General features: G+C 43.5%; 1 protein-coding gene across 1 annotated transcript; it reads right to left on the reverse strand.

The window, feature by feature from the left end:
* Positions 1–258: 258 nt before the first annotated feature.
* On the reverse strand, positions 259–25,458 carry si:rp71-17i16.5 (phosphatidylinositol 4,5-bisphosphate 3-kinase catalytic subunit gamma isoform). Its single transcript, XM_063207956.1, has 11 exons — positions 25,380–25,458; positions 22,621–24,627; positions 18,300–18,365; positions 17,510–17,735; positions 15,240–15,334; positions 14,575–14,721; positions 14,093–14,183; positions 12,793–12,923; positions 10,172–10,283; positions 6,014–6,171; positions 259–1,882 (listed from the first exon to the last, which is right to left on the reverse strand). Exons 2-11 carry the CDS (start codon positions 24,619–24,621, stop codon positions 1,625–1,627), a joined length of 3,285 nt encoding a protein of 1,094 aa, XP_063064026.1. The 5' UTR covers positions 24,622–24,627; positions 25,380–25,458; the 3' UTR covers positions 259–1,624.
* Between the last annotated feature and the right edge of the window lie 364 nt (positions 25,459–25,822).

The raw sequence follows: 25,822 nt of genomic DNA on the forward strand, positions 1-25,822 counted from the left end.
TTCACGGCGAAATAATGCCTTGATACGTCCTTGGTACGGTCTGAAGAAGGCCAAAAGGACCGAAACGCGTAGGCATCGTAGCCAAAAAAAAAGTATAAAAATTGTAACCATGAGTGCCTCAAAAATTATCAAGTCAAGTCAAGTCAAGTCAAATTATATGAAACTTGTTGAACTTATTGAAAAGTGAACAAGGCAAGGCAAGAACAAGGACGATTTGCTTTCTAAAATAAAAGAAAATAAAGAAGATGCGGCGGAAAAACTCTGCTCCATGTTTTATTGATGTTTCAGCTGCATGGACTTCAAACTGAAAATGAACCGGGTGGTATCAAAAATTGAATGGTAACAAGAGTTCCCATTCGGTTCAATGATGTATTTGCTAAGAAGGAATATCACCAGACACAGATAACGGCTGGTAAAACAAGAGAAATCCAATCAAAAAAATGAATGGTGAAGAGGTCCCAATCGGTTCAATAATATAGTTATAGTATATGCCAAGAAGCAATATCACCAGCATGGGTGCCGTTAGGGGGGGGGGAGGTGTTACAGATTCTAAGGGCCCAAGCACTGACAGCACTGACAGGGGCCCTTAAGGGCCCTTAAGTCCTTACTGTTCACAACCAGCCCTGGCAGGGGGCTCCCCTAGGTGGCCGCCGGTCTCTGCCTGAGGTTTCTTCCTGGCTATAGTTTTTTTCCCCTCATACCTCCATTGAGCTTTTTCCCCCTGCAAACTATGAATCAAGTAAAAGGGAGTTTTTCCTCACCCCTGATCCCACCAGGGGCCACATCTGAGCGCCCAAATTCAGTGTGACTATCTATGACTTATGCTTGACCCAGCCTCTATGGACCTTACACATCTAAGAATCCTGGTCCTAAGCTACGTTGACCTTATGACTCTACAATCTCTATCTATCTCTTCTTCCTCTGCCTTCCTGCTATTTCTGTCTCTCCTCTCTACCTCTCCTTTTAAATCCATCTCTAACAATGATGTTTTTTTGCCATTTGTTAAGCACTTTGAGTTGCATGCCTTGTATGATACAGTGCTATACAAATACAATTATTATGATTATTATAAAACTCGAATCTTTCATGGGGCCCAACATTTCTGACAGCCACAGAGAACGACTGGTAGAAAACAAACACTCAATCATTCAACTTGGAGGGAGGTGAGATATGAGCACATTCACAGAAACAGTGGACGGTTCAGTCCCTTTAAAGGTACACTGTGCAGGAAATGGTCAAACATGGTACTGCAACTATGCTGCTCATAGAAACTGTGATGCCTATTGCCAAATTTCACCTTTTCATGAAAGTTTACTAAGTAATAAACTAATGTTTTCTAGTATGGTCCAAGTACAGTCATTTTTGCAGCTAAAAATGGCTATTTTTGGAAATTCAAAATGGCGGACCATGGAGAAGATCCCCCTTTTCATGAATGAAAAGTGCAATTTTCCAGTCATAATCATGAATACTTTGGATTTGATGGTGGTGGTAAGTATTCATGAAAAAGGCAACATTAGTGAATGGGCAGCATGAATTCTGGAAATAAACAACTAAAAATCTCACACAGTGTCCCTTTAAATTAACTTGGAATAGTAAACTTGTGATATTTTTTTTTACAGTGTATTTATTTAATCCCTGCCACCATGTGAAACCACCAGTTGGCCTGCACCGTCCAGCCCAGCTGCTCACAGATGGCAATCTGTTGCAGGAAGTGTTGTCGCGCCGCTTCCTCCCCGCGCTCCTCTTGCAGCGCGGTGCGCAGGTAGCGCATGTCCTGCGACGTGCTCAGCTCCGGGATGCCCGTCAGCAGCATCAGGGAGAAGAGCGTCACCAGCAGCCGCGACTGGGAGCGCAGCGAGAGGTAGGCCTCGATGCATATGTCCTATAGAGGGAGAGGACGAGAAGAGAGAGATACAGGCTTAATGCATATGTCCTATACGGATAGAGAAGAGAGGAGAGAGATACAGGCTTAATGCATATGTCCTATACGGATAGAGGGAGAGAGGAGAGAGAGAGGTAGGCCTCGATGCATATGGCCTATACGGATAGAGGAAGAGAAGAGAGAGAGAGGTAGGCCTCGATGCATATGGCCTATACGGATAGAGGAAGAGAAGAGAGAGAGAGGTAGGCCTTGATGCATATGGCCTATACGGATAGAGGGAGAGAAGAGAGAGAGAGGTAGGCCTCGATGCATATGGCCTATACGGATAGAGGAAGAGAAGAGAGAGAGAGGTAGGCCTCGATGCATATGGCCTATACGGATAGAGGAAGAGAAGAGAGAGAGAGGTAGGCCTTGATGCATATGGCCTATACGGATAGAGGGAGAGAAGAGAGAGAGAGGTAGGCCTCGATGCATCTGTCTTATACGGATAGAGGAAGAGAAGAGAAGAGAGAGGTAGGCCTCGATGCATATGTCCTATAGAGGCAGAGGAAGAGAGAGAGAGGAGAGAGGAGAGAGATATGCATAATGCATATATCCTATATAGAGGGATAGGCCTCAATGCATATGTCCTGTGCGGGTAGAGGAAGAGAGGAGAGAGAGATAGGAAATCATTTTTGTTGGTGATTTTTTTTGAGACACTGTATTTTTTAATTATGAACAAGATCTCAAGATGGGAGATAGTGACATTACATGACACTTTGAAATATGACACATAAAATGTCTCTAGCCAGCTGGCTAATTTGCAACCCCAGTCCCTATTCTAATAAAACACTACGTACATACAGTAAAATATACAGATGTACAGTACAATTGCAGGTGATCTTAAAACGTGTTTCCTATAGCATTACACAGCATATTATAGCATAAACATTGCACAAAAAGAGAAAAAGAATTCAACATGGATATGTCTGTGTGTGTGCGTGTGTGCGACTGCGTGTATGTGTTTGTTGTCAGTCTATTGCTTGTCGTCTTGATAAAACAATAGTTTTTTTAAACTTTTTTTTTCTTTTTTCACTTTTCTTTTTAATGTGTTAAGCTCAGTTTGTGTTTTAATTCCAGTTGTTAAGTCGTTCCAAAATTGACGATTGACAAAATTCATGGTGGTTGGGCTAAAAATCATACAACAAGAGAACAACAGGTATCACTGTTGAAATAAGGAGTCAATAAGGATCCGAAAAACGCAGCCCAACCACCATGAACACGGATGAGGGAGCATATATGCTCTCTCACACCTGGACCACCATCCTGAGGCCAAAGCTCTAACAGCAAGAGGTGTCATTTTATGCAAAGCAGTTCTGGTGTGGTTGGTTACAGTCCCTGGCTGGAGTGATGTGGGGTTAGGACCTGCGTGAAGCTGCTGCAACCCCCCTCAGGCCCAAAATGCTGAAATAACACTGCAGATTGTTTGTGCTATGTTTGTGCCGGATTGTGCTGTAAAATATTCGTTTGTGCTATTATTCAAATAATTGCATAATAATAGCATAATAATAGTAAAATAAAACGGCTGTAACTTTACAAAACAAGTGATTGAAGTGTTAATTTTCACAGCACAAATGAGCACAAACAAATTCCCTTCGATTGAGACTACATTGGAGAAATTTGAACGTGGAGGGGGGGGGGGGGTCTGTGTGACGTCACAGGTCAGAAAATCTATTAACAGTATGAGTATTTGAGTATTTAAATTACTCAAAAGCCTTAATAGCACAAATGAAATAATGGTACAGCACAATCCGGCACAAACGTAGCACAAACAATCTGCAGTGTTATTTCAGCATTTTGGGTCTGAGGGGGGGTTGTAGCTTCATGCAGGTGGGGTTAGGTGCCTTGCTGGAGGGCACTTCAGTCATATTTTAGGGTGCTAATAAGGGGTGTGTGTGTGTGCGGGGTGGACTTTCCATTAGGCAAACCTAGGCAATTCCCTAGGGCCCCGCCCAAATCTGTCCTCCATAGGGGCCCCAACTGTCACACCAGTTGCCGTAAACACACAAAAAAGTAGGCAGTTGCCACTTATGCAGTCGAAGTTATCGAAGATATACGACTCAAAACACTTAAATAGCACCCAAACGCATAATTTCATGTCTGTATAATGACTTATAAGGGCCCCATGTTGATATTTCGCCTAGGGCCCCAAAATGACTAGATCCGCCCCTGTGTGTGTGACAAGATCAATGTCAATGTCAATGTCACAGGTTCATCTGCGCTGAGTTGTGTTGTGTAATAGGAGGGAATGTCCACTCCACACAGGAGCTGCACGGCATTACTCTCTATACTGACGGCTGTGGACACAAATAGAAACATGTCCAGTGGACATTTAGCCAGGGTAACTCGCCTCTGTCCGCTCCTCTTCCCGGACAATACATAAGGTAGACAGGGAACAGAGACTTTATTTTTTTAAGCAAACTGCGTTGCTTCAAGATTGAAACAGTGATTTTAAGATTGTTTTATCTGACTTTTATACAGAGTGTGGTGACCTGTGCCCTTCAGTGTTGGGGAAGGTGTCTTTCTGTTGAAAACAGAAACATGCTGGACAAAATCACACATTTAGGCTCTAAAATAACTGGTACAGTAGTTAAATCTATCAGGAACATTTCTGATGAGTACACGACTACTTTAACCTTAAAAATATTGGACGATCCATCTCACCTCCTTTTCTTGGAATACCCTACCCTCTGACCTTAGATACAGGTTGCCCTTCTAAAATTAAGGGTTAACATCTTTTGTGCCTAGAAGCATACAACTTTTAAATAAGTTAAGTTCAGACAGTTCTGTATTTTTTTTTTTTATTCTACTATACTTTGTATGTTTTGTTTGTCTTTTTAGTCTAGTCTTGTCTTTGTGTACTATTGTAATTGTCTGTCCAAATGTTTATTGTACTCCCAAAACCAAAGACAGATTCCCTTTGGGGAAATAAAGGTGTATCAATTCATTCAACCTTCTGTTCTAGATACGAACTCCCTGCCCCAAACAAAGTCATCACACAAGATGGTGGAAAAAAAAAACTGAGCCACCTAATAGGAGAGTCAAGCTTCTCCCATTGACCGCTCTGTTCCAGTTCTTCTAACGCTCAGGGCTACTCATGGCGCTCATCTCCTGCTCTGATAATGCCAGGAAGTAGCTTCCACAGCATGCTGTAGTGATACTCCATGTCTTAAATAGGTCTTATTTCACAGATTTAACATAATGTCAGCAAATTTTAACAAATTAATAACAAATAACCCTATTGCTAGTGCATGTATTTGTTGGTAATTATCCAGAAAAAAAATAACAATATATATATATATATATATTCTCCTTCATTTTGGCTTGTTATGTAGTGGTTCTGTGTTAGTCTATGGAAAGAAGGATGCTTCCAGGCACTGATTCAATCTACATTGAGGCAAGTGGCAAATCTACTTTCGGCTGTCTCGGTTGTCACAACTCTCGAATCCCATTAGCCTGGCGACGCCATCCTATGTACTCCACCCAAACATTGTGGCTCCGCACATAGTCTGGCGAAACCCTCCAAGCTCAATTCGCTCACTGTTTAGCCTATCAGCCAACAATTGAGAGTGGTGACGCAGAACTCACCCGCAAAGTCCATCACTGATTGGTTATGGCAGCACTATTCACACCTTCGTGTTGTTATTTGTATGTTTTTGCAACACTATATCGCAACAGTCATGCTAATAAAGCACAAGATGGGTTTCATTTGAATTCGGAACTCCAATGAACTTAAATGGCAGAGTAAGATCAGACCACCTCCCATCCTCCATGGAGACAGATTCCTCTTAGCCCAACAGTCGGCTTTCGCCCAGGCTAGAATTCCATTAGCCTGATTATCATCGACGTTCGAATCTCTTTGAGACTTGGTCTGACCAAGAGCATAACATAACATTTCCCAAACGGCATGGTTGACCCGCCTCCCTTGGTTTGCTTATGGTTGTTTGCTTACCGACAAAGTGGGAGGATTTCCCGTACTTTCGGGAACTCAGAAAGTACTTGCATTGCTCTTGACCTGAACGCTGAAAGTGTTGCGTCACTAGGAGGACACAGCCTGGCTAGAATGCCATGGCTCTGGGGAAAAAAACTCACCCGGAACCTTTGGAAGTAGAGGCTGGAGCGTCCCTTCACCCTGCCCATGACGAAGAGGAAATCTGGGGTGAGGACGAAGGGCACCCTCTCTCTGTTCATCCCCAGGAAACTCTTGGTGTTGCCCAGGATGTGGCCAAAGTCAATGTGGAATAGATTACCTGGAAGGAGGACACCAAAGCACCTCATTAATCCAAAACAACATTTAATCTCTTCCAATTTCTCCATTTTATTATTATACGTGTATATAATAACACATGTAACCAACCAGAGGAACACGCATTATCACTATAAGCAGCATTTATTTTCTTCCCATTTCAGTGTTTATTAAGGACCAATGAAATAATAACAACCAAGGACACTTCGTAGCCCCTCTGTTGCTGAGCAACAGCTACAACTCTACCTTCCACTTTGCTAATATCCTCCATGGGTCAAGGAGGACAGTGAGGATGATGGAAAGACATCAGAATGGTGTCTCCACTCCGAGACATTAAACATATCAGGGCTTTTTCTAGGAATGTTTGGCATGAGGGAGCATCATGGCAGGTTGCGGGGGGGGGGGGGGGGGGGGGGGGGTTATGAGGGTGGAGCGCCCCTATTTCCCCGTTCAGAAAAAGCCCTGCATATCTCCACAGGCATTCAAGTATTGTTCCCAGTGTCCCTTCATCTCATAATAACACCACTTGGTAAATAATGAACAAATGATGAAGAAAGCATTGACAAATGTTTGTAAATGACTTGTAAATGTTTGTAAATGTTATATTAATATTTTATATTTATCAAACATTTACAAATTGTTTGTAAATGACTAATAATACTCTGTTAAAAGATTTGTGAAATCGTGAACATATTATTTGTATATTATTATTTCATAAAGTATGAACAAAATGTATCTAATAATAAAAAGCATTTGTTAATGTTTTGTTCATCATTAGTTAATTGATTACTAAGTCTTTATAAGCAGACGTTAATATAAAGTGTTACCCAATAATTACATGAATCCGTCTGGGAATGGTATGATTTATGACTGAGTCTATGTCAGTAAAAAGGTTCATGCAGTGACCTAAAATGTATGGGGAAAAAAACATATAATACACTGTCTATGAATCAATGCAACAATGGAAATGCACATGCAGTATTGAACTCTGGCCATTTGTCTGTATATTTATGCAACCCTGATCGTAGAAGAAAGTCCTGAGCCTGCAATTTTAACCATTGTTGAAACGAGATAAACCTAATGACTGACTTTTGCCCCTACATGTGACTCTGATGCTTTTAAAACCAAGGTGGACCTTTTTAGATTCTATAGGAATCTCCACCTAAAAGTTTGGTACCATCAGAACAATGCACACCTGAATAGCACGCCCTCTTTGACTTCTGACTCCACTCACGATGCCAAGAGACTTTTTAAGCCCAAGTCCAAATTTATGCCAATGTGTTCCAACCCCACCTTGATTGCCTTCACTAAAAAGGTCTCACATGATATGGACAAAATGTTGGAAAATAAACAAAACAGACGAAAAAACAACCTTTCAAAAAGTGAGAGAAATGCACTCAATGATTTGGCAAAAAATGATGACATTGTTGTGAAACCGGCCGACAAAGGTGGCGCCGTTGTTGTTTTGGACAAGGGTTACTACATTACTGAAGCCTTGAGACAACTAGGGAACAATGCTTATTATGAACAATTACGAAGGAACCCTATTGAAAATATGAAAAAGGAACTGAAGGACATTTTGCTCCAAGCTAAAGACCAGAATTGGATATCAGAAAATGAATTTGCTTTCTTATTGAATGAAAATCCTCAGCTTCCATGTTTTTATATGCTCCCAAAGGTTCATAAAAAATTGAAGAATCCTGAAGGGAGGCCTATCATTTCAGGCAATGGGTCTTTAACTGAGCCTTGCTCACAATTTGTGGATCATTTCATTAAACCTTTGGTGCGAGATCTGCCGTCTTTCATTGAAGACACAACTGATGTGCTGTGCAAACTCAGAGACATTGCAGATGTTACAAATTGCTATATGGTGACTCTTGATGTAGCTGCCTTATATACCAATATTGACCACCAGGAGGGGCTTGAAGCTCTCCAACATTACTTGTCATACAGGTCTGATGTTCTGCCACCTAATCAATTTTTACTCCTTCTCACAAAATGGACTTTACACAATAATGTGTTTCTTTTCCAAGACTCCTTGTACAGGCAACTCAAGGGCACAGCCATGGGTGCATGTTTTGCGCCAAATTATGCCAATTTGTTTTTTGGGTTATTGGGAAGAAAAATACATATTTAATCAATCTAAAAATCTCTTCTGTGATAAGCTGGTGTTCTGGTCTCGCTTTATCGACGACATCCTGTTGCTTTGGTCAGGGACTGAGAGTGAGCTACTACAGTTTCATGAGTACTTAAATCTTACTAATCCAAACATAAAATTGTCCATTGAATACTCAAGAACATCAATCAGTTTCTTGGATTTGTTGATTTCCATAGATGATGACAATGTTTTGCACACTTCTATATATAGGAAGAGCAGTGACAGAAATACACTACTGAGGGCTGATAGCATTCACACAAAGAGTCTCAAAAATAACATTCCTTTTGGCCAGTTTCAGCGTCTCAGACGCATTTGTGACAGAGATGCTGATTTTGAAGAGCAAGCTCAAGACATGAAATCAAGGTTCTGCACAAGAGGCTATTCTCCTGAGTTAATTGACAATGCCATAGTGAAGGCCCGCTCAATACCTCGGTCTGATTTATTAAAAAAGAAAAATAAGAAAACTGACCGAGCCAACACTAACTCTAGACCTTGTTTCGTCACACAATACAGCAGTTGTGCCCAAAGAATGAAACAAATTATCAAATCTAATTGGAAGATGATGCAGAGTGATCCACTTTTAAGAAATGTCTTTCCAGATCCACCCATTACTGTATTCCAGAGAGCACCATCTATAAAGGATACACTTGTAAGGAGCTACCTACCAGCCCCCAAACAAAAAACATGGCTACAGACAGAGTTAAAAGGAACTTATAGATGTGGTTCTTGCAACCATTGTGGAGGAGTTATCCAAAGCAAGAGTTTGCATGACCCGAGAACACAGAGAGAATACAAGACGAATGGGTTTATTAATTGCAATTCTGAATATGTGGTGTACTGTCTTAAATGCCCGTGTGGATGTTTTTATGTTGGCAGGACGAAAAGAAAACTTAAACAGCGTTTTTATGAACACAAGTATGCAATTAGAGTCCAGAATGAAGATTACCCTATGGCCAAACACTACAAGGATGTACACCACAGTGATCCTTCAAGCCTGAAAATTCAAGGGGTTGAAATTGTAAAAACATCAATACGTGGTGGTGATAGACTCAAGTTATTATTGCAACGAGAAACATTTTGGATTTGGAAACTAAAAGCAATGGAATTTCCAGGCTTGAATGAAGAAATAGATTATGTACCTTTTCTGTAACTGTTTTTAGCATGCTATGGTCTTTTAAGAAAACATGGAGCTTAGATCTATTTATAGGCTACTTCATGTACATGTATGTGGATTGTGTAGTCTTACAACATGTAAAATATGTATCCTTTTGTTGATTTTGTGAATGTTTACTGTCTGGGATCTGAGTGAGAGGCGGGCCCAAGTTTGTTTTGCGAGTTTGATTGACAGATCTCTACTGCTGGGAGCTGTGTGAGAGGCGGGCTCAGCAGTTGGAGAAGCTCAGCACTAATCATCTAGTTGTCTGCACCTGTCCTTACCTACACCCCTAACAAATGCACTACTCTGTTCTTTTGTGTTACTGCCCTGAAGAAGGCACTCATGCCGCTACGCGTGGGCCTTGTTTTTAATATGTCCATGTAGGACCTGTCATATTAATAAAGACATTTTAATTTGGAGTGCCTTAGTCAGAGAATTTATTCTCATTTTTTGATCCTGGAACTACTATACCTTGGACTAAAGAGCACCCAAACCCAAGAAGCCAACAAACTATCTGGATAAGAGCACGCCATACTCCACAAACTGAACCTAATGACTACATTTTATTCTTGCAAACAAATTCTGTCACGCCTAAAATCAGACACCAAGCCAAAATAATATCAACCCTGTTTATGTATTCATCATTTCCTCCCTATACTTTCACAGTCTGTAGTCAGCAGCCACACATACCTTTGTCAGTAATCATGATGTTGTCATTGTGGCGATCTCCAATTCCCAACACGAAGGTGGCCACACAGTACCCCGCTAGTGAGTTGACAAACCTCTCCATCGCCTGGTAGTGCTGCAGATAGGAGGGCAGGAGAGAGACAAGGAATAAAATCTACTGGGCACGTTGACTGGCCTATTCACTCTGCTGAAAACACTCAACTACATCATAACAACATTGCTATGACATTACCAATGACCAGCACCTTTTTAGCAATTGTTATAAATCTCTACTTTCCACCCATTTACGAGGCTCAAAGTTGTAGAGGCTGCGTCACAGCCCGGCTACAGCCTGCACCACAGAAGGTCTACAGTTACAGACACTTCACTCACTCAATCCATGCCTGCAGTTCACCTAGGGGGCGCTGTCGAGAGAGCGCAGTCAATTCATTATTGGTCATTACAATTTTGAAGACAATAAGGTTATAACGCAGTTTCTGTGCTAAGGGGTTGATGCATTCATAGCTAGCTACTTGTGTCTACTGTGTAATATTTCCCTCCCTATTGTAGCCCCATAATGCACACCATTCCACGCCGTTCCACTCTGTAATAGTGGTTGAATAGATTTTACTACCATAGTACTACACTACTATGTAGTGGTGTGGATCGGCACTGCCCTCACGATCCGATTCGATCACAATTCGGGAGGTAGCGATTCGATTCAATTCGATTCTATGCGATCCGATCCGATCCAATTCTACAATGCATTGCAATGCATTACATTTCTACTGAAAGCAAAGCAAATGTTTAATCAGTCATGATGAGGCAATACAAGTAGTCAGATACTGAGCAACAATTTATTGGCTGTTTTCTGTATCAGTCCGTATCAGTCTCTATCAGTCTTGCAATGTTTTGAAGTGCTTTTATTTAATTTAACATTCATTTGCTCCCAAAATATCCATGGAAGTAATTGAAACTTTAAAAATTGCCGGATCGATTCTGGAACTTGCCGGATCGATTCTGGATCGTCCATGCCCCGCATTGGATTGCATCGCCGAATCGATCATTGTTGACACCACTACAACTATGATATTACACAGTACCTTTAGTAATGCATTACGACGTGGTCCTCGCCCATTTATAGCAGGGGGTGTGTTATACTTTAAAACTTGCCAGAGCACAGCAGTAGCAATACAATATCCAATTTGTACGAAATTTATGAATGAGCAACAAACTTTTTTTTATGAGTTTCCTACAACAAGTAAACACAGTAGAGTAAATGTTTAAAGGTACACTGTGCAAGAAATGGTCAAAAAAGGTACTGCAACTATGCTGCTCATTGAAACTGGGTTGGCTATCGCCAAATTTGATATTTACACGAAAGTTTACCAAGTAAGAAACAAATATTTTCTAGTATGGTCCAAGTAGAGTCATTTTTGCAGCTAAAAATGGCTATTTTTGGAAATTCAAAATGGCGGAACATGTAGAAGATCCCCCTTTTCATGTATGAAAATTGCAATTGTTCCAGTCATAATGAATACTTAGAATTTGATGGTGGTGGTAAGTATTCGTGAAAAAGGTAACATTAGTGATTGGGCAGCATGAATTCTGGAAATAAACAACTAAAAATCTCACACAGTGTCCCTTTAAGGCATGATCTTTACACAGGGGAAAGTCATAAGAAGTTAAACTTGCTGTAAGTGACAAATTGTAAATCCAAGGTGCTACAGTGGTGTTTCTCACTGCATTACAGCCCCCCAGCGGCGTGGGGAAGGATACAGCTGAGAGGGCGCGGTGCTTAATTGCCATTGGGGGGCATTAGACTATTTCATTTTTTTAACCCCTTAGCGCAGCACTATAACTCTCTGTAATGTCATGGCAATGTTGTTATGATGCAGTTAAGCATTTTCAGCAAGTGAATAGGGTCACCGGCGACCCCTGCTGCAGTAAGAGGCTACAGGAGTCATCCGGCGTGAAATGGCTGACGTTGTGTTAAAACGTGAGGCTGAGCCCTAACTTTTGCCACATACCTCGCCTCCATAGGTCCCCTACATTCCGAAGTCCGAGCGCTATTCAGAATTCAGAAGAGCTAGGTGAAATTTAGCTTCTGCTGTGATGGACCAGCACCTTTTTAGCCATTGTTATAAATAAAGGGGCGCCAACGGGTGAGTGCAGACTCCATTCGGAATGAATTGACTGCGCTCTCACGACAGCGCCCCCTAGGTGAACTGCAGGCATGGATTGAGTGAGTGAAGTGTCTGTAACTGTAGACCTTCTGTAGTGCAGGCTGTAGCCGGGCTGTGACGAAGCCTCTACAACTTTGAGCCTCGTAAATGGGTGGCAAGTAGAGATTTATAACAATGGCTAAAAAGGTGCTGGTCCATCACAGCAGAAGCTAAATTTCACCTACCTGTAGCTCTTAAAATACTGACTAGCGCTCAGACTTCGGAATGTAGGGGACCTATGGAGGCGAGGTATGTGGCAAAAGTTAGGGCTCGTCATCACGTTTTAACACAAGGTAAGCCAATTCACACCGGATGACTCCTTTAATACTAAGGGGGCGTTGTCAGGCTCACTGTATGATGAGGTCAAAGGGGCATTGAGAGCCTTGAGGATCAGGCACAGTGAAACACAATGAAGCTTACAATTTCCTGCAATGGGCACTTGTCCTTGAGCCACTCGAACAGGGCATCGTTCTTAAATGCTCCTTTATTTCCTCCTTGGCTCCTCTGCACTGCGGCAATGGTGACAGCATCTCGCACAATCTCGATCATGCCTGTGACACAAGCAAAACAAGGTTGAGACTAATCTAACTCCAGCCTTATGAAGGTTGTTTTATCAGACTGTTTAACCCATTGTGTCCTGGAGACACATATACGGGTTTTTCAGGATTTTGAGATTTTAGCTGTTTTATTAATTATGTGGGTATGTTAGAGCTGAATGAACACATTACAATGCGAGGGGAGGGTCTTGGCTTTTAAATGTAACTCATTTCATGTTTGTATGTGCTTCGGAGGCTGAGATATTTAGGATTTAATAGGAAGAGGGCACCCTTTCCCAAAAAGGGCTTAGGACAAAATGGGTTAAGAGAAGATTTCACTCTCATGTGAATGCATAGGAGAGATTTTCAAGATTAGATTGCCTTTATTGTCCCAGAGGGAAATTTGTTTTCACCACCGTCAAAGACATGTTACAAGCCAACATTAAGACATGAAACAGATAGCAGTACACTATTGAAATACACAGGGACAAACATAAGGACATCACATGCAATATACTGTACATTCATACACATAGGCATACTCACACCTTCATACACACATTCACCTGTACATGCGCACTCCAACACATGTACTCATACAACATACTATATACATTAATTGCATAACCAGGGGGGGGGACCATACAGGGTTATTGCGGTAGGTTGTTCAGTGCCGTGATGGCAGATAGGATAAAGCTTTTGCTAAAACGTGCTCGTCGCCATCTGAGTGACCTATACCTCCGTCCTGATGGGAGCAGTGTGAAATGATGATGAAGAGGGTGTGTGTGGTCTCTGATTATTGACTGTGCTAGACGTCAGAGAGATATCCCCAACCTCCAGTGTTAGTGATTGCAAATTATACATGACCGCAAATTATACATGACCACATATATAGCACACGTTTTCATTTTGTTCAGACCTTGTGGGGGGCCCAGAACCTTGACATCTGGCCCTAGGGTCTCTATTTGAATAGCCCTGAGCTAGAGGCATAAAAAATATAGAAGGCCGGAGCAAGTCCACTAAATCATGAAGTCACATTTTACTTGCAGCTGTTAAACACAACACATCACTTGGATGCAAGCACATTCACCTCACACCTCCAGTTCTAAGTATAAATATATTGACAAGCAAGATCTTCATTGATCATTCAGCGAAATAACAACATTGATTGATGTGGTCCTTACCAATGTTGTGCCCAGTGGATATACATCCGTAGGGTACGAGGTTGAGATTCAAAGATCTTTCCTGCCAGATTGAATCCATAATGTTCAATGTCTAAAGCGAAACAAGGAGAGTGAATGAAGGTGAAGGCATCGACAAGTAGATTGCAAAAGATAAAACTGCAACCGTATTAGCAAGTGGAAACTGGCTTCAGCAGGCATATGGTATTTTTACAGGTTTTTACAACAGTGCTATATCCATCATCCTCAGTCATTTATTTACCAGAATGCCTCACCATGCCAACCATCAATGCAATCACTTTGCAATTGCAATTATACCGCAGGTCACATTTGTATTCACTTCCATTACTGCATTACAGTTCTGTGAATAGGCCCTACAATTGCACTTGTATCGCGATTTTATTTTTAGACTCTAATAACAGGCTTCATAACTGAGGTAAAAAGCTAGAGCCTAGTAGTCCATTCCTCCTCCTGCTGTTTCTCACCTGGATGACGAGCATGTCTTGTCTGAGATCATCGCCCTGTTTGAATATGATTCCCACTGGAGGACTGGCAGAGCCGTGCGGGTCAACACATGAGAACTCCAGCCATAAGGGCTTCTTCTTGGAGGCCATGATTTTGCATCTGTCCAGCTTGGGCAAAAAAGGCAGAAGGCAAGAGGTCAATTTGGTGCTACTAGTTACACATGTGGATATTTTTTTTCAAATGCATGGTTAAAAAAAAAAAACAAATCTGTTTACGTACTATAAACACGACTTGGATAATGATTTAAAAAATCCATTTTGACAGGTGCATTTTAGCCACGTAAATGAGCTATTTTTAAAAGGAATTTTAAAACGGGCATTCTAAAAGGGACAAAACCATTGTCATTTCAAAAATATCCATATACCTCTAAACAGCTTCTTTGTTTATACAGCATTGCATGTTTTTGGCATGAAGACAATTTTACTCACCACCTGTCAAGTTAACAGATTTTAAACAATGGGTTTTTACGTGATGCATTTTTTAGGTAATTTACACAAGAAACCAAATACCTAGTTACTGACTAGAAATACTAAGTTATACGGTATCCATTCAGTCTTTGCAAAGCATTATATCATGGATTAGTCAGTGATTTCAATAAAGAGCTTGAGGATGAGAGAGTTCGAACCTGAATCTGTCCAGCTCGAACGCGGGGGTCAAAAGGCACCTGGAACGAAGACGGAAAGCTGTAGCTCTGCAGCAACTCCTGCAGTTTCTGTGCAGCTTCAGTACAAAAGAAACAATATTTCAAAAAGTTTAATTAAAAGAGAAATCCTGCCAGTTTCAACTTCCGATAACCTGGCCATTCTGATGAGGAAATGGTTTATCACAAAAAAAATCTCTACAAGTCTTAACATACTAAAAATATCATCCCAAATTGTATGCAACATCAATAGACCTTACAACATAGCAATACATTTTGGAAAGATATTTGGAGTATGTGTTCTAGGATGGAGTATGTTTTTTAGTATTTGGAGAATACAAACTGTACAGGTGCACTATCGTTCAAGATGGAGCTAACACAGATGGACCCTCCACCATGTACACTACATACAAATATACAATTGAAATAATGTGGAGAAGTTGTTTGTGGATGGGCAACAACAACTAATAATAATAATAAAAACGTTTAAAGAAATCTTCAAAAGGACTGAAACAATCTATTGCAAATATCATACTCATAGATGCCATGGCCTGTACGCAAGAACCCTTTCCTTCAAGATGACTAATCATTTTTTCTCCTGAGCTCTTAGGTCCACAGTGCTAATGACAAGTCAGACCTGAGTGCTGAAAGTGCTCCTACAGGTAACTCCACAGTCCTAATGTCAGGCCAGAGCTGAGTGCTCTGAGTGGTCATAATAATGATAATAATAATAATAATAATAATAACTGTATTTGTATTGCACAATATCATATAAGGCATGCAGCTCAAAGTGCTTAACAAATGGATAAACAACAATGTTGAAGATGGAAATAAAAAGTGAAAAGTAGAAAAGAGAGACAGAAACAAGAAAGAATAGCAAGAAGACAAAAGAAGAAACTAGACGGAATATAGAAAATAAGTAGATAGGTAGATAAGTAGATGTAGAGAAAATAAAATAAGTTTAAAGAGTTTAAAGTGGACATGAGTAGAGATTATAGAGGCATAAGGTCCACAAGGATTAGGCACAGGATTAGTGACAAATAGTCACACTGAATGGGGCACTCAGATGTGGCCCCTGATGGCAACAGGGGTGAAGAAAAACTCTTTTCACTTGATTCATGGTTTATAGGGCAGAAAAGCTCAATGAGCTCTGAGAAAAACCTATGTAGTCAGGAAGAAACCTCTGGCAGAGACCAGCGGCCATCTGCAAGGGCTATGAACAGATTAAAGGGCGAGTTATGCTCTCTTTTCAGCCTGTCGCCTACAGGTCAACGCAGTTAGTATTGATTTTTGCTCAATCTAGGTCTGCGCTATCCGTATCCGTCACAGCGGTAAGGGCCGCGAGATGATTGTTCAAACTGCCTTCGATACAAGAAGTAAACTAGCCGTGTCTGTTGCTTTGCAGCTACACAGACTCGGCGACAATGAAAATGAAACATTTAATAAATGTCACATGCATTTTTGATCGCACTAGCAGCCACCATGGGTAGTTTGGAACGAGAAATAGGTCGCACGAAGCGGAATGTTTCCTCGGAAACACTGTTCAGCTGTCCCATATAACTTCAGCGTCATAACTTGCAAGTGCACTTGTTGTCTTTGGTTCGTCTAATTAAATGAAGCTACAAAGCAAGGGCAACTTATTTAGAGAAGATCTAACAGTTCGTAGCCTGGTGAAGGTGAGAACAAGGTAGCTGTTTGTTCTCGAGCGTGAGGTGAGGGCTCTTGGTCAAGAGGACCAATCACAGCGGCTCCTGCTGCCGTTAACTGGGTAGCTGACTGCGTTCATTTACAATTTTGGGGAGATGCACCAGAGTGACTGCGGGGGGCGTCACCCACGCAGTCAGCCTAGTTTCTGAGAATAAACCAGGCTGAAGGACGCTGTGACGCCTGAAACGCTGTGTAGCCTGGGCAGCTAGGAGTAGGCAAGGGTGAAAAGGTGGGTCTTCAGCTGCTTCTTGAAGGAGTCGATGGAGGTGGCTGATCGAATGTCGATGGGGAGGGCGTTCCATCTCTTGGGCCCATAACACACGAACGCAGTGCTAGTGCGATTGTGGCAGTCAGTAGCTGGACCAGAAATACAGAAAACAGCATGACATCCTAAAAAATTTCCAGACTGGAAAATTACGGTTATCTGGCTCCCAAGAGACGGTTGTGACAGATATTTAAATTGGCGTCAAAAACAAGCATCAACCACTGGCTAAGGTGCCATCTCTGATTGTTGTTTTGTTTTTATTGTTGTTGTTGCTGTTGTTTACCTGAGGGTGGGAGATCACTCTTGTCAGGGTATAGTTTCTTCACAGCACTTGCCACTTCATGCAAGTTGTCCACCACCTGGACTTGTTGTTGAAAGCTTGACTGCATGGCCTGACCGCAGCCCAACAAGTACGCCTCCAAAATCACTGCCATGCGTTCACGAAAGAATGGACATCCAGCCACTTCACTTCGTAAGTACCAGAAGAAAAAGTGCCCGATTCTCTTACTCTGAGGAGAGGAAAAACTTAGTCAGCATGCTGACATCACATATTCCGGTGTCACACTTTCAGAGGCATCAGAGGCATGCATATGCTTCATTGTAAGCTATTGTCAAGAACAAATATACAATGTTTTAACTTAAAGGGGCACAAGGTAGGATGACGGCATTTCCGTGGTGCCCGCGGAATGCCTGTCTCAAAATCTACACAGTAATGAAAAAATGCTGTTTAAATAAACTCGGTGTGAGACTGTTTTTCATCACGAAATGCCAGCAGTTGATACAAATCTGAATGCGGTATGTAAAGCGATTTTTCAAATGAAGAGTGTTTCCCACGACACACCTTCGGACCGCGCTGTCAAAACTTGCATGTGAGGTTTTCTGACAGCGGACCGTGGAAGTGGTCACGAGAGCCATCGTTCACTTACTAATGACTCGCATAAGCATCGGCTGACTCGGGACCGTGATTAATTAAACTTTTAATCCTACCTGGAGCCCCTTTAGCATTAACATGTTTTGTTGAAAAGCATGCACTTTTTTATTAGTTCAATTTCTCATTCATTTCATGTACATACTCTGAGGGCTCTTTGGATGAGGAACCTGGCCAGACTACTGTCATGATAAGGCTCCACTTTAAGGGTCTACAAAAGAAAAACAGAAATAGAGTTAAGCAGAATTAAGTTAAGTGTAGTGGAGCGCTGCTCCTTTAAGGGAAAGTCTGACGCTGCGGCACACGTCACCACGCCGCTCGTAGAGGCTTATGGGAAGTCTCTTCATAAACACTGCCAGTGGCTAGTATTCGGTAAGCCTGCAAAGTCCCCCTTTGCGCGTTTCATCGCCACCGGCGAATGCTGTGGTTGCTTCTCCCCTCGCCGTCGAGAGGAGTGCGGTGTCCAGTTCAGATCTAGGAGATGCGGACCATTTCTTGTCCTCGTGAGTATGTGGACCATTTCTTGTCGCTGTTTATGTGCTAGCCAGCAGCTAGTGGCTAACTTCGCGTCTGCTGTTCTATAGGTTGTGATTCCAACTTGGCGTCTCTTACTTGGCTAGAGTGATCTCTTGCTTCTCCACTGGCAAGGACGGTGGACTATACCAACGGTTACCTTGCGCTTTTCCCGTCTCCTGCACGCCGGTATGTATTATAGTGGGTTAGCTTGTGCCTTTACCCAGCCCTGACTGTTTGTTTTCGTACCATGGTTGCTAACGACGGCCATTATTATGGTTTCAGAGTGTGGTCGCTACCGGCGCCTCGGCCGTGTACCTCTGTATTGGCACTCCGACTGTGAGAATTGCGCATCGTGCACCCTCCTCTCCGGGTAAGGTAACTCACTCGGCAGCAGAATCGTGTGATAGTGGGTGTCCTGCTAGCTTGGCTAACGCTCTCCTCCTCACCTCGCAGGTTGTATCCGTGTGGCCGTGGTCAGACACTCCACGCGTTTAGGTGCACGAGCGGCGACTTTTAGCCCCGGTTGTGTGGTGCCTCTGGAAGCCGGGAACCCGTATCTCGGCTGCTGTTCCGANCTTTGGACATTCGTGTGTGCGTGTGCGTTGGCGCGCTCTAGTTCAGTGTGTGTGTGTGTGTGTGTGTGTGAGCGTGCATGTGTGTGTGTGTGTGTGTGTGTGTGTGTGTGTGTGGCGGTGTGGGTAAGGCCACTAATAGTCCCTGGGCCAGAAGGCTAACAGGGCTGGACTAACTCCACTTCCCATCTTTTACTTTGTTTGCTGTGCCCCTCTTCTAACCCTGTGTGCTGATTTTTGACTTAATCCTTTTGTTTATGGTTTTGCTTATGCAGTGTTTTGTTTTCTTTGCTTTATTTGGTTTGCTGTGAATTATTTAATTTATTTTCTTTTATTAACCCTTTTGAGTTGGTACCAACCTGAAATGCCTAAGATAAGCCCCAGAGGCTAAAGTATCTGTGTCTGTGCAATCCATTTGAGCCATTTCGGCTACCCCTAGTGACTACACTGTTTGTGGATCTGTGTGTGTTGTGGCAGAACACCCACCACACTGTAACTGGTTGTGAACAAGAAAGCAGTGGGTAAAGTGTTTATTGATCTGCGGGTGTTGTGGCAGAACACCCACCCCTGTAAGTGCGTGCATATTATTTTTATACAAAGAGTGACAAACATATTTTTATAATGAAAAGAATAATAAAGATTTGAATTATTAATTGTCACCACTGTCTCTGTCTCCATTGTGCACGAACCTGTGTTTGCCTGGTAATCTATTGTGCGGGTACATTGTGTGTTGGTCCGGGGTATCTGTAATTACCCCTAATTCATTTCCTCCGGGGGCTCCACCCCCGGGGGTGGCGTAGTCGAACTACTTCCTGTAACGGTCTCGCCCACTACATTTGGATTGTAGTGGAGCGCTGCTCCTTTAAGGGAAAGTCTGACGCTGCGGCACACGTCACCACGCCGCTCGTAGAGGCTTATGGGAAGTCTCTTCATAAACACTGCCAGTGGCTAGTATTCGGTAAGCCTGCAAAGTCCCCCTTTGCGCGTTTCATCGCCACCGGCGAATGCTGTGGTTGCTTCTCCCCTCGCCGTCGAGAGGAGTGCGGTGTCCAGTTCAGATCTAGGAGATGTGGACCATTTCTTGTCCTCGTGAGAGTATGTGGACCATTTCTTGTCGCTGTTTATGTGCTAGCCAGCAGCTAGTGGCTAACTTCGCGTCTGCTGTTCTATAGGTTGTGATTCCAACTTGGCGTCTCTTACTTGGCTAGAGTGATCTCTTGCTTCTCCACTGGCAAGGACTTCGGTGGACAATACCAACGGTTACCTTGCGCTTTTCCCGTCTCCTGCACGCCGGTATGTATTATAGTGGGTTAGCTTGTGCCTTTACCCAGCCCTGACTGTTTGTTTTCGTACCATGGTTGCTAACGACGGCCATTATTATGGTTTCAGAGTGTGGTCGCTACCGGCGCCTCGGCCGTGTACCTCTGTATTGGCACTCCGACTGTGAGAATTGCGCATCGGTGCACCCTCCTCTCCGGGTAAGGTAACCTCTCGGCAGCAGAATCGTGTGATAGTGGGTGTCCTGCTAGCTTGGCTAACGCTCTCCTCCTCCCTCGCAGGTTGTATCCGTGTGGCCGTGGTTAGACACTCCACGCGTTTAGGTGCACGAGCGGCGACTTTTAGCCCCGGTTGTGTGGTGCCTCTGGAAGCCGGGAACCCGTATCTCGGCTGCTGCTCCGAACTTTGGACATTCGTGTGTGCGTGTGCGTTGGCGCGCTCTAGTTCAGTGTGTGTGTGTGTATGTGTGTGTGTGTGTGTGTGTGTGTAATGATTGTGTGTGTGTGCGTGTGGTACGGCCACTATTAGTCCCTGGGCCAGAAGGCTAACAGGGCTGGACTAACTCTACTTCCCATCTTTTACTTTTGTTTGCTGTGCCCCTCTTCTAACCCTGTGTGCTGATTTTTGACTTAATCCTTTTGTTTATGGTTTTGCTTATGCAGTGTTTTGTTTTCTTTGCTTTATTTGGTTTGCTGTGAATTATTTAATTTATTTTCTTTTATTAACCCTTTTGAGTTGGTACCAACCTGAAATGCCTAAGATAAGCCCCAGAGGCTAAAGTATCTGTGTCTGTGCAATCCATTTGAGCCATTTCGGCTACCCCTAGTGACTACACTGTTTGTGGATCTGTGTGTGTTGTGGCAGAACACCCACCACACTGTAACTGGTTGTGAACAAGAAAAAGCAGTGGGTAAAGTGTTTATTGATCTGCGGGTGTTGTGGCAGAACACCCACCCCTGTAAGTGCGTGCATATTATTTTTATACAAAGAGTGACAAACATTTTTATAAGGAAAAGAATAATAAAGATTTGAATTATTAATTGTCACCACTGTCTCTGTCTCCATTGTGCACGAACCTGTGTTTGCCTGGTAATCTATTGTGCGGGTACATTGTGTGTTGGTCCGGGGTATCTGTAATTACCCCTAATTCATTTCCTCCGGGGGCTCCACCCCCGGGGGTGGCGTAGTCGAACTACTTCCTGTAACGGTCTCGCCCACTACATAAGCATTAGAGTTACGCTTTAATAAAGGATAATCACTGGACATCATTCATTTTTAGAGTTTAAAACTCCAAAAATATGGTCTGTGGTGATTCTATTTCATTTTAAACGAATTGTTAGCCTGCATTTCACCAGCATGCGGCATCAAAGTGACAGTTTGTAGTTGGACCTCAGTGAATATTATGCCAAATAGCTATGATGCAGTTCAGCGACAGTCGCCACAGCCAATGGGAATGTTGGAACACTTGCATTCTGCTTTTAATGGACATACTCTGTCGCTTCAATCGCTCTTGCTACACAGCCCAGCGATTCTTTGTCGCTTCATCTTGTTGCGACGTGACTGGTGTATCCATGTATCTGTGTATCCGGTAAGAGCAGCATATCATGTGCCACTAACCTGAACCAGCTGGAGAAGGTTCTGATTTTTTGGAAACCGCTGTCACTCAAAAAAAATAGCTAACATGATTGGCTGCTTAGCATCTTGGCCCTCCGCAAGGTGTGAATGTTTGTGAAAGCCCATTGGGAAACTCCAACTCCCATTGTCATTGTGACACAGCACTCCACAGCACACAAGTGAACACTGCACACTGCACACAACGAAATTGCATTTATGCCTCACCCGTGCAAGGGGGCAGCCCTCAGTGGCGCCCCATGGGGAGCAGTGCGGTGGGACGGTACCATGCTCAGGGTACCTCAGTCATGGAGGAGGATGGGGGAGAGCACTGGTTGATTACTCCCCCCACCAACCTGGCGGGTCGGGAGTCGAACCGGCAACCTCTGGGATGCAAGTCTGACGCCCTAACCGCTCACCCATGACTGCCCACTGGTGCTTTGTAAGTGTACTATTGAGAGTAAGAGCAGCATGCCATGTCTCACTAACCTGAACCAGCTGGAGAAGGTACCTTAGCACCTCTTCGTTGGACAGCAGCTCCAGCCTTTGGACCGCCAAGCCTCTGACCCTTTCATCCGCAAAGTTCACGCTCAGGAGCTCCAAAGCCACAGGAAGTTCAAGGTCATGTGGCTGCCAGTGGCCCAACAGCCAATGGATGTCCTGGACAGCGTCAGGGTTCAGCCAATCAATGCTTCGCAGGAACTGGGGCAGGTTCGAGGTGTAACGGACGCTTTCCTCCCGGAACCTCCTCAGTCTGTCTCTGTGGGACACCGTGGATGTCGAGGGCGACGAGGGAGATTTCACTTCCAGGTCAACTGATTTTGAAGGAGACGTTGGAGAAGGGGTGGACTGACCGGATGGCGAACTGGAATTACTAGATGTTGGTGATGTGACGCTTGGAGGGGACAGGGTGTTGGGAATGCCTCGGCTGTGTGGGATGACAACGGGGAAACTGTAGCGATCCAAAAGGAAGGTGATGGCCATGGACGTAGCCACGTCAGGGTTGGTGGCCGTGGACAGTTTGTCGGCCTCAAAGGTGAAAACCTCTTCCTCTTGCTCGGGGAAAGGCCACATGTGAAGGATGTGGGGCCCCTGGCTGAGCACAGACCTGTGGTCGATCAGCTGAAGGTTCACAAAATACAGCACGCTTCCCTTGCATCTCTGATAGTCTGGCACCTTTCCTGCATTGGTTGGCGACTTTGACTCCTTTGCTGTGGAGCTGTCATAGGCGTTAATGATGAATCCAAGCTTGGAGCCACGGGGGATGTTCTTCAAGAGAATGTCGAACTCAAGCCACGTGTTCCACAGAACCTCATCGCTAAAGGCTTTTGGGGTTGAGCACACAGACGAGAGTATCTTGTTTCCAAAGATGATCAAAGCCTCGACCTGAACATTTTGTGGTGCTTTGGTTGGCAGCTCAGGGACATCAAAGCCCACAAGTTTAACCCTGAACTTCCTCTCGCAATCCCACAAAGAGATCATGAGGACCTCATCCATCTCCTTCCCGTCAAGAGCCAGGTCCTCGTGAAAGCTGGACAGACTTGTCAGATTGTCCACCAGGGGGCAGGCTTCACCTCTCACAGTGTCCTCTGGAAGAGACTTCATGTTCGTGATCATCAGGTGAAGTTCCTGCGACCTTTTGAGACAGGTCCTAATCCAAAGGAAATTACACAGCGGGGAATTACCAATCAGGTACTCTTCTCGTCCACAGACCTTCAAGACTGCATCCAGCGTGGACCAGTCAAAGGAAGGGTCCATTTCACTAACTGTCTTCTGCAGTCCCTTTAACAGATTATCTGGGGAGATTTTGATGTCAGTGTTTACACAAAAGCCTCTGTCCTTGAAATAGACTGTGACTGGCAGTTTGCGCTCCAGCCACTCTTGGAGGTCTTTTGGGAGGGGCGTGGTTGTGGTCCACGGCTCAATGGCGTACGATTTTCGGTCTCTACATTTCAGCTCCTCCCTGCGGGGCGAGGCAAACTTTCGGCGCGTGAAGCTCAGCTCACTCAACCTATTCCCTGAAGTCGAATTCAAATCATGACCAATAAGCTTGGCTAGCTCCTGCTGGTAATTCGAAACATCGTCCGCGTAGACCATTTTCTTTTCTCTGACACAGATTCGGGTTGTTCTAATGCCATGGGAGTCCAGAGACCAGGGCACGTTTAGTGTTTTGAGAACTTGGCAGTCGTCGTATATCTCATACAGGTCATTCGTCTTGGTGTACAGCAGCCGATATCTCTCAGGGTCCAAAAGTCCAAGCGCGTCTGGCAGCTGATTCCGCTCTTGAGCAAGCATGCAGAGACGCAGCCGCAGCTGGTGCACATTGCACTGCCCTGGGAGTCTGACCACGACTTCGTCCCGGCCATCTCCTGAAGCCTGCTGCGCTGCTGCCTCTGCAGGGAGCTCGCAGATGAACTGGAGGTTGTTTTCGTGGGATCTGCGGGTGTTTTTTGTCTGGGCATCCAAATTCCATCCCTCTTGTTCATCCATGGAGGCCTATGGACATTAAAAATAACACATTGAGGCAAGTTGTGCATTAACCAAGTGTGTCAGTTATACAATTCCCAGGAACAATAGACTATAATAGCTTAGCAGGCCATAACACCAATATGAATTTAAAGCAGAAGTTTACTTACCGGTACTCTAGTTCTCACTGGCTACTTACTTGCATTCTAATACTCTCTATGTAAAATGCCATAATCGATGCAGCATATTTTTTCAAGTTTCAGTTACTTCTGTGGGCATTTCCAGAGCAAATGAACTTTACATTACATTAAAACACTTCAGAGCGGCAGGAGTGATAGACACAACAGCCAATAAAATGTTGTTCAGAATCTGACTGTTTGCATTGCCTCATGACTGAATTTTGTCCTTGCTTTCAGTAGAAATGTAATGCATTGCAATGCATCGTAGAATCTGAATGGAATGAATGGAATCGTTACCTCCCGAATTGCAATCGAATTGAATCGTAAAGGCAGTGCCAATGCACACCACTAATTGTTGTTATGAAGTATACGTTTGCTTGTCAACAACAAAAAAAACATTATTGAGAGACCTGTGTTTGAGGATGTAACTTTGCTACACTGTCCACACCAAATTATTTGTTTCAGATAAAAGTCTATTAAAAACAAATCACATGCCTCAAGTTCAGCTTCTCAAACAGTAAAAAAAAACAGTAGACGAAGTGAAAATACCCTTGTGTAAAACATGTGATAGAAACCATACAAAAAGAGTGAAAATGAATATACCTTGATTGAAATGTTTCAGCAGCAAAGGCTATCCTGTTACGGGACACACATCAAATCCTCTACTAACCGTCCACATTACTTAGTGTCTTTCTGTTTACCAAAGCCAACGTAATGGCCATTGTGCTCATATCTGAGTGTTCACTGATTGTGGTTTGCTGTGTGTTTGCCCTTCCTCCTGTACTCTTGGCTTTGGCGGGCAGATTTATGAACACTTAACCTGTTCACTTCCTCATTCCTGCTTTGCTTTTGGTAAGTCAGGTGAACAACAAAGAGCTATTCATCTTTGGCCCTTCCTCTTTCTTTGACAACACAAACACAGAGTTGTACAAAGTAGAAGTAGGCCTACTCTTACAAATGGATTTACAACACTAGTGATATGATATTAAATGGGTTCAACCTTGCAATATCATATTATAGTGTTGTAATTACATCTGTAAGAGTCT

Source organism: Engraulis encrasicolus, chromosome 10 (genome assembly GCF_034702125.1).
Source record: "Engraulis encrasicolus isolate BLACKSEA-1 chromosome 10, IST_EnEncr_1.0, whole genome shotgun sequence".
Classification (NCBI taxonomy): Eukaryota; Metazoa; Chordata; class Actinopteri; order Clupeiformes; family Engraulidae; genus Engraulis; species Engraulis encrasicolus.